The following is a 9,381-nucleotide window of genomic DNA, read 5'->3' as shown; positions in this document are numbered from 1 at the left end:
CACATTTCTGGTTCTCTAAATCTTTTCATGAGCAAAATTGCATATTTATATTACATTACAACTTTCACATTGTCTTAAGAGGCGCACAACTTCTCTCCTCTCTTTTTGCAGTCACGCGGCTCTTCTCAAAGCATTGTGGGCTCGGTTGATCCAAGGGTCAGATTAGTGTAGGAGTGAGGAGGAGCAAACCGTGTGTTATCTCTTTTCTCCAGGCTGTAGGCCTACCTGGCATAATGTAACAACTTAAAAACCCTCACATCTGGGTGCCTGGATAGCTCCATTGGTAGAGTGGGCACCCATATATATAAAGGGTTTATTCCTCGACGCAGTGGGCCCTGGTTCGACTCTGACCTGCGGCCCTTTGCTGTGTGTCATTCCCCCTCTCTCTCCCCTTTCATGTCTGCTGCTGTCCTATATAAATAAAGGCTGAAAATGCCAAAAAATAATCTTGGGAAAAAAAAAAAAAACTCACACCATTGTTCACACAAGAGGTCTGTATCAGGCCTCCTTGGCCAAAGGCATTCATGTTTCCTGACATTACACCAGAAGCACATCATACAGCTGTATGGTAGGATATCGTGGAAAGGACTTAACTTTACTTTACTTATTCATGTTTGGATAAAAAGAAAACAATTACTTAAAGGAAACATCTCTTTTTTTTCTCGATGTTTTCCAGCAGGCCCTCGCTCCTGTGGTTGGAGAGACTAATTATGCCGGAGGGAAACTTGTAGAAAACGACACACATAAGCACGTTTTAATCCCAAACTGCCACACAATAAATGGCATAACCATCCATACTTTCAGGAGGCTAGGAAATTGCATGCATGTATGAATGCACTTGTGTGTGAATATGTGTGTGTGGTTGCACTGGTTGTAAATTGATCCCTCCTACTTTCGCTGGCTCGTTGTGCAGAGGAGGGGCGAGGAGGAGGAAGAGAAGGGGGAGGAGGAGGAGGAGGAGGGGAGCTGAAGCAGGAAGGAAGGAAGGCAGGCAGAGAGAGAAGGGAGGCAGGCTGTGAATGCTAACAAGCCCCGTCGTAATCATAGAGCTCCGTAGGTAGTGTTTGATAAAAACGTCTTGCAATGGAGAGGAACGACGACCACTATTGAACACCTACTATGCGCCAGTGCCGCGTTCGCCTTGCGCGCGTGCAGCAGCCTCACAGTCGTCGGCACGTTTGATCAGAAAAACCGTCTTTTTCCGCTGAGTGAAATGTATCGCGACTGCTCGGGCTTCACATTCTGACAATGGAGATTGAAAATATCGTGGCCAACACGGTTCTCCTGAAGGCAAGGGAAGGTAAGCACAGCTGAATTGCAAAAAATAAGAAATTTAAATGTATTTGCCCCCCCCCCCCACCTCAATGCCATGGACGAGCTTTCGACTGTCCTCCTTGGGATTTCTGCTTTCTCTGTCTCCCATCCCTGCGCAGCGCTTTGTCTCCGGGCAAACACCACACATATTCCGTTAAAATCGGCTGTTTGTACACTAACAACACCCATATTTACCGGGCAGGTTAACATAAGGCCCAGCAGGCTGGAGATGAACAACGCAGGGAGTGTTTGCAGCATCGCGCTTAGATTGCAGCGTTGCGTTAGAGGCAGTCGAGCAACATTTTTCACACAAGCACTGGTCAGTGGTTTTGTGGATATTTACAATTTACGATAACATGAATATTTAATGATATTCACATTACATGGTGTTGAGTGTGGACCAAAATTTAGCTGCGCAGTGGGTCACTGTGTGCCTCAGTACAACTTCTCTTTACCTGTCATTGTAGGTTTTGGTGTCATTAAAGCCCAATTAGGAATGTAAAGTGAACGTGTGGAAACCTAATATTTGACGCAGAAATATGTCACTGCATTGCCGTTTCGCTGTTGATAAGGAGCTACTGTGAGAAGGGAATAACGTTATAGTGGAGGTTTTGGATGCAGTGGGAGACTGGGAGATGAAGGCCCACCATGTAGCCTACCACGGCGGCACAGGCGCTATATAGCCCCGGGTGTTCACGCTGCTCAGTGGGCCGGTGATCCCGCAGCAGCTCTCTTTGGAGGTGAAAAAGAGGCGAGTATCCATCTGTTTTCCAGGAGATAGCAGAGAGGCTACTTTGTAGCCAGCGAGTGGGCGCACGCAGGGTGGGTGTACAACACTGTGTTAGCTGCCAGAGGAGGGTAAAAAGGTGTCATTACTGCTCAACGATTTCCACTTGTGTTTTTTCTCTCTCTTTCAATCGGATAGGACACAGCATATGGGGGTCTACGGCCTTAAAAGATATTGTCCAAGTTAATGCAGTTTGTATTCCAGGCCTGTGTGTAGTGTGTAGTAGTAGTAATAATAATAATAATAACAGCGTGTAAATTGTAAAAAGAATAAAATAAATGATAACATTTTATTCAAAAGCAATGTCGCTCACAGTGCGTAGGCCTACATGGCTCGGGGGTCGCGGTTCATTGTGGGTATGCAGAGGCCTTCCCCTGCTTATGGTTTGCATTATATTCGGACTGCGTTTCAGTTCAAGAGTAAACGCCAACACGAACTGTGGAATGGATTATTCACAGCAGTGAATCCATTTCAGCTGCTCCTTACGAGGCATAAGGCTTTCCTTTACCTGCCATTAAATGGTGCTTGGCATTTGTCATGAGTGTTACCCCGTGAGGGCGATTGTACAACACTGATCAGATCTACAGGCTGCTCAGTACCTGTCAGTGTCCTCAGCCAGAGGCTCTAAAGGGTTCTCAGTGATGAGGAGTGTATGGACCATGAACCGAGTAGAAGGGGCCTGGTATTTCTCCAAAGTTCACTTTAATTTGTTTAGCTTCAATGGTAAGGTTTGTGCTGAAAACATTTGTTAATTAATCAGGTGGTCATTTGTCAGGAAATGTATTGCTATTTCCAGTAATTACTTGAGTCCTTTTATCAAGATATACCAACCCGCTTATTTGTTCTTATAATTTGTGATGTAAACTTGACTTAATAACATAGTTAGTTGAACGTAGTTGGTATAGCATGGACACATTTAACATTTTGAGTATACTGTTATTGTTTAGTCAGTGTTTTTTTGTTTTTGTTATATTTCTCCCTGCTATACCATTCACTGTGTTAATTAGCACTCAGATTAAAACGGCTAATCACTCCCAATTTATCCCTTTATGGTGCACAGGAGACTAATTTGATTTTAATTAGGTTTTCCAGAGGTGGGTGTTTGCAGCTGTCAAAGTGTTTAAGTATGTCACGGTGACAATTGTCAACACTGGCAGTGTCACGAGCTGTGGAGCAAATCCCACTTTTAAACACCCAAATCTCCTGAGGATCAGAGGTCAGCTGCCTTTTTTTATTATTCAAGAGTCTCTCCTGGATCACCTTCGTGCTACACGGAATCAAGGCCTCTGCAAGCAGCAGCTGCATGCGCTGGGTCCAAAACCACTGAGTCAGCAAGAGTTTCCCCTGCCAACGTGTCCTTGAGCAAGCCATTAAATCAGTTGTTCTGCAACTCTCTGACCTCGTTGTGGAGACGGGAAATGACAATTTCCCAACGTATTAATAAGTATGCATGGCGCATAAACAGTCATAGAACGTTATGCAGCATTGTCCATCCCAGAATTATCTTTTGATTAACAAATGCCCAGAATACCTTTCTTCTGGTCACAATATGCTCATAACTTTTGACTTTTTAAGTCAACTTTTGAACACTTGATGCTGATGTGAAACTGGGTGGCCAGAGCGAGAAGTGTTATGACAGGGTGTGTCCGCTCTGTCGCAGTTGAAATGACACATCAAGGGAAGTGGCTTGGTCTTGTAAGGATGACACTCCTGCCATTCCCCACCTCTGCCTCAGTGAAATGTGTATATACATTTGGTACAGAATGTGGAAAGGAAATCCAACACTTTTTACAGTATTTTTAAATTTTTCTTTTGCCTTTAGAGCTGCAAGAGGTGACCGTAGCATGAGGTGACTGTCTTGTACAGTCAGGGGAAGTTATCGCTGTAGCTCCCCTGGGAATATATTAGAAAGTTTTGTGAGAATAGTTTTTGAGGATGTAAAAACCACAGCCAAGCATTAGAGTTATTTTCACAAAGTCTCGTACAGTATAACATCAAAAGCATCTTCTCAATAATTGTATTGACAGTCCAAACCAATTTCACATAGTTGAGTAATATCTAAATTCAATATTTACCAATAACTTGTAGAATCTGACTGTGGACTGATATATTGGAGTGCCTGTTTTGGCGGCTTATATTGTTTAATCCTAGACTGTACTGGTGCATATATTGGCTGATATTCACAGAAAACGTGTAGTACATAATGCAGTTAAAAGCACTTGAGATAATTTAGAAACAGTGTTATCATACTTTGTCCTGCAGACTCCACTGTTTACAATACTTTGCAGCACCTGAGTTGGCAGAGCACCCTATCATAGCGGAGCAGATGGCGGTGTCAAGTCTGTTGAGAAAAATTATGTTTACTCTTCAGCTGTAAAATATCCTGCCTCCATTACATTTATTTGTCAGAGCTCTTTAACAACCAAATTGGAGGGTCCCTTTGGTCAATTTCGCATAAAAAAGATGATTCCTATACAAAAGGAAACCTTTTTATATACAAACTGATATGTTTCATACTATTGTATCTCTAGAGGGAAGCAAGCTGTGCTGAATAGCCACTACATTTTTTTTTTTTTTTATATCAGACATAGTTTCCTCTTTCAGACCTGACAACAGATGCTAACCTGAATCTCAACCTTGATGTGTAAATAATTAAGACATTGCTGAAGTTGTACATTTCTTTAAGACAAATCCACCCCTGAATGCCGATGTCATTGTTAGATACCAGCAGTCTGCACGTTACAGTAATTCATTTTGTGAAATTGTTGCAATTTTTCTTTCTTTCTGACCAGGCTTGATAGATGTCAACAATGTTACAAAATTGATGCTAAAAATATAAAAAAAAAACATAGAATTTAACTCTATTTTTATACTTGGCATATCATATAACAGACACGTTGTACATTAGCCCTTCTGTACAACATGTCTGTTACATGAGTAGCTGAAAGGTAATGTCTTGAACTAAAGCACTGTATTCTATTCTGCTTGGTTTTGAGTTCAGTTGTAACACGTAGGCAAGAGGTGGATCTGGGTGTTGTAGTTTCTAAGGGGACTGCTCTAGAGCACCTGGGGAATTCTACAACTAAATGAGGTCAGTTAATAACCTCCTAATATTAATATCTGTAAATGTGTAGTTTATTGACGATGCTTTTTACTTCAGTTAGAGATTTACTACATCAGCCAAAGTTCTCTTTGAGAGACTTTACTAGTTGCATTCAGTTGTTTATGTATGTATGTATGTATGTATGTATGTATGTATGTATGTATGTATGTATGTATGTATGTATGTATGTATGTATGCATGTTGCAGTGGTGGGTGCATGGTCAGAGTATGACAGAAAGAGTTCTTCCACTTGAGAATAGTTGCGCCCCTTAGTCAAAACACAACCTGTTGGATGTCTGCAATGCATTCTGGTCATTTAAGAACCTTGTTCAAAGCTTGTAAAATGCCCAACCTGAGGTGCTGACTACTGCTTATGTTACCTCAGCTTAAAAAGATCTGCAATTAAGCATTAATAAAGCTGCGCTGGTAATGTAAGGATGTGACTTTACGTTCTCTATCTGGGAATTAGGAACATGCACTACTCAAAAGTTGAGCATTGCCCCAAAACTGTTGTAGGAGGAAATCAAAATCTAATTTTGAGTTGGAAAAAATTTGGAAGGCTATTCTGTAACAAAAACCTGGTGGTGAACCTTCATTTTATGGCCGTGACTGACTTAGATAGACAAATGTGTCTGTGCTGACTAAGAAGCAATGAAAATACCCAAAGGGCAGAGAAGAACAGGATTGAGTTGCGTAGCTGGGTGTTATTACTCTTTAATACAAACTTGTATGCAAAGGGGACATGAACATTTGTTCACCACATATTACATTTCCACGCATGTTTTCATATTCAAATGTAAGAGTGACTGGACATGAAGGGCATTTCAAATTCCACTTGATCTTTTTCTGCTGTGTTTCTTTCATAATTCCTACTGTCTTCATAAAAGGGAAAGCATGTGGACAGTCCAGGGCTCACATTCCTCTGACAAACAGTAGAAACTAATCCTGCTTATATAATTCATTTCCACCTTACAAGTTGGAAGCGTTGCCATTAAAAATTACAGTTTTAAGAGGACATAGCTCTGCTGTTGGTGTCTCTAACCTCTCTCTGCCCCCTCTCCCCCACCCTTCAAATGGTAGCCTAGCAGGTCCTCTCAGACCACTTGTGAGGGTTTTCTTGTGACGTAAGCCAGCGTAGCTTTATTAGTTTTGTGGTCTTAGCTGGGCTAACACTTGTTGTCATCACTCTGGGGTGTTTCCTCCAGCTGAGGCTCTTAAAACACATTGCTTTGTGACTGTCCCTTGATGTGGGACTCATTTTACAGTTATTACACCCACAAGTGGGCTGTGCGGAGAACGAGACGCAGTGTGTTGCGTATGCGGCTATGCTGCATGGCACTAGCAGCGACGCTTAGCTGGGTGGCTACTGGGATGTTCATTAGCACAATTTCTTGGCAAGCTGACTAAGCATGAAGAGGCACTTTCCGTGGCAGTTTGTGAACATCATAGGGACCTTGTTCCAGCTGCCTTATTTAATGTTAAATGGCCGTTGTTCCTATGAGAACCCAGCTGTCAGCCTGATTTAACAATGTGTACGGCTGACTGTATTTACAAGTTCGTATGGTTCAAATAAAGATTTAGTTTTTCTAAAAAGAGTTTTTAAAAGGTCTGGCTGAGTCAAAGTCTAGTAGCAAGTGTATTAAATATCAAAGGTCCTTCATGCTTTATCAGTTTGGCTTTTTTTTTTAACGTTCCTAGTGTCACAATTTTGGCGTCTGCCCTTGGTAACATTTTATGTCAGTCTCTCCTTCAAATATGACTTGAAAGTGTTGTCTTATCAAAGGTAATCTTCAAGGTGTAATATGTGCTATGTGTTCCTCACCCAAGGGCTCAGTGCTGGAGAGGCTGCTTTTGTGTGTTCCTGCTCTTTCAGTGTGGCCATGGAAATTAACCGGTGGGCCCTTCATCTGAGAGGCAGCTGGAGATAACCTATAGATGATTAACCTTTCAGTCTGTCCTCTTACTCACTTGCAACTCTCTTACAACTCTGTGTGTCTTGCTCAAGTTAGTCTCACCCTGTTCGCTCGCCGTCCTTCCCTCCCCCTTCTCCCTCAAGACACTGCGAAAACAAGGGTCAGTTTTCAAGCACGTCTCGGCAAGATTTAATGGAATATCTTGAACACAGAGCGATGGGGCCGAGGAAAGAAAGGTCTTGCAAAACCCCACTGTGTGTGTGTGTGTGTGTGTGTGTGTGTGTGTGTGTGTGTGTGTGTGTGTGTGTGTGTGTGTGTGTGTGTGTGTGTGTGTGGGGGGGGGGGGGGGGGGGGGGGGGGTGTGTGTGTTTTTTTTTTTTCTGCTCAAGTGAAGAACTGCATGTGAGATCCACCCCCCCCACCTCCCCCGGTCCTGCTCCTTGCTCATTCTGTTGTCATGTCCTGATGTCCTGGAATTTACTCTGATGTTGTAATGTTGTTCACATTTTTGCAGGGCCATATGAAGAAACAATGAAAGAGAGAGAGGGAGCGAGAGGGAGCTCTGGCCATGAAGAATAACAAAGGCATATCAAAGAAAAAATGTTTATATGGGGGAGGGGAGCAAGAAGCAGAAGTCGGAGGGAAAATGGGAAGGGGGGCATGTGAAAGAGGTGTGGATTAGAGGAGAGCAGTGCTGCCTGATATTCACGTTTGTCTTATCCCCTGTCTCTCAGCTGATGTGTGTCTTTCAGTACGAGTATACAGACGGATTACCTTATGCAAACACTGGGCCTTTGCTTTGAATAGGCAACACAGATACTAGCAGCTAATGTTTTCTTTATCAGGGGCTACTCCAGCCAATCGCATACTGTATGGGAGAGAGCGACTGGGAAAGCAACAGGCCATTCATTTATCATGGCCAGGTTCCATTGTGCCCATGTGCGCGTGCATGCTCATATTACAATGGGCCTAAACTATGCGTGACCCTCTCTCATTTCCTACCATTTAAGTCATGTTTTTTGGGAGGATACCGCAGGCGTCCGATTCCGAACCTCCACCTATGTGACTGCTGCAGGGTGGGGGGCAGATCTGACAAGGTATGGGCTGGTTCCAAATATTCCGGGTATGATTACATTGGCCAAAAATAACTTGGTAAACGGTGTTATCAGTGTTTTTAAAGTTCGAAAAACGCTGTTGGTGCCCAAATGTAGTGGGGTTACTTAACAGCAGGTTTGGCTTTTCACTTACTTTTCTCTTCATTTTATGCTCCCAAAGACATTTTTAAGTGCACACTGACCCTGATCTTTTTAACCTCCATGCTGTTTTTGTTTTTTTTTTTAAAGTCAGGGTTCAAGGAATTAAACCTTCTTGCACTAAGTCACTGTGTACAAGTGTGTAGCCGAACTGCCCGAAGCGGATTGTGTGAAGATGTAAATACTGGCTGCTTGCTGCCGTGGTCGTTCTGTTACTGTCACAGACGAGCTTGATTTTTCTGGCCTTGTGGCTGTTATTCCGAGTGTCGGCATGTGACATGTGTTCATCAGATGGGTGAGTGGCTTCTCCCATATGGCGATGCAAAATAAAGACGAGTTGTGAAGACAGCAGTGCCACACGGCTCGGTATTCATGGTAACATCTGAAAAAGCTGGGAATAACAGCAGAAGAAGTTGCCAGTGATGTAGTTTTATCACCGCTATCTCTTTAATTTTCACAGAATTACCATTTATTCTCTGATTATGGGTGCAAAATACTCACATTATGTATTCATATTGTATATGTATGTGCATAGTAACATAGTAAATTTTTTTTTCCCAGTAAATACATTGACGATTTTATTGTTTCATTTCCATGAATAACTAAATCGTAATTTAGGGATGTAACTAACAATTATTTTCTTCATTAATCGATTTAATTGTTTGGTCTTAAAATTTCAGCAAATTGTGAAAAATGTCCACAAGTTCCCAGAGCTCATGGTGGCTTTTTAAAATCTCTTGTTTTCTCTGTCCAACAGTCCAAAATCCAAAGATATTTAGGATATCCTCGTACAACGCAGATATTTATTTCTAGACAAAATCTGTTTGACCTAGAGCCTGGCCGATACTGGAATTTAAGGCCCATACCAATATCTATGTTGGAGATCACAACATATATATATATATATATATATATATATATATATATATTTTTTTTTTTAAATTATGACCACTTTTAAATATAACCAAGATATGTATAAGTGGAAGATTTTACAGTTAAAAATAAACTGTC

General features: G+C 42.0%; 1 protein-coding gene across 3 annotated transcripts in view; it reads left to right on the top strand.

Annotated features, from left to right (window-relative positions):
• Window positions 1–962: 962 nt before the first annotated feature.
• grk4 (G protein-coupled receptor kinase 4) overlaps window positions 963–9,381 on the top strand; it is a 49,027-nt gene continuing 40,608 nt past the window's right edge. For 2 of the 3 annotated variants that reach the window (XM_039809913.1, XM_039809919.1), the window contains exon 1: window positions 963–1,300. In XM_039809913.1, the coding sequence (XP_039665847.1) occupies window positions 1,249–1,300 (52 nt within the window). In that variant the 5' untranslated portion in view covers window positions 963–1,248. Of the gene's footprint in view, window positions 1,301–2,046; window positions 2,066–9,381 lie in introns of those variants that run through there. The other variant, XM_039809928.1, reaches the window with a different exon arrangement.

Source organism: Perca fluviatilis, chromosome 1, assembly GCF_010015445.1.
Source record: "Perca fluviatilis chromosome 1, GENO_Pfluv_1.0, whole genome shotgun sequence".
Classification (NCBI taxonomy): Eukaryota; Metazoa; Chordata; class Actinopteri; order Perciformes; family Percidae; genus Perca; species Perca fluviatilis.
Note: the sequence above shows the minus strand (reverse complement) of the source record. Positions and strands in the feature narration are given on the sequence as shown.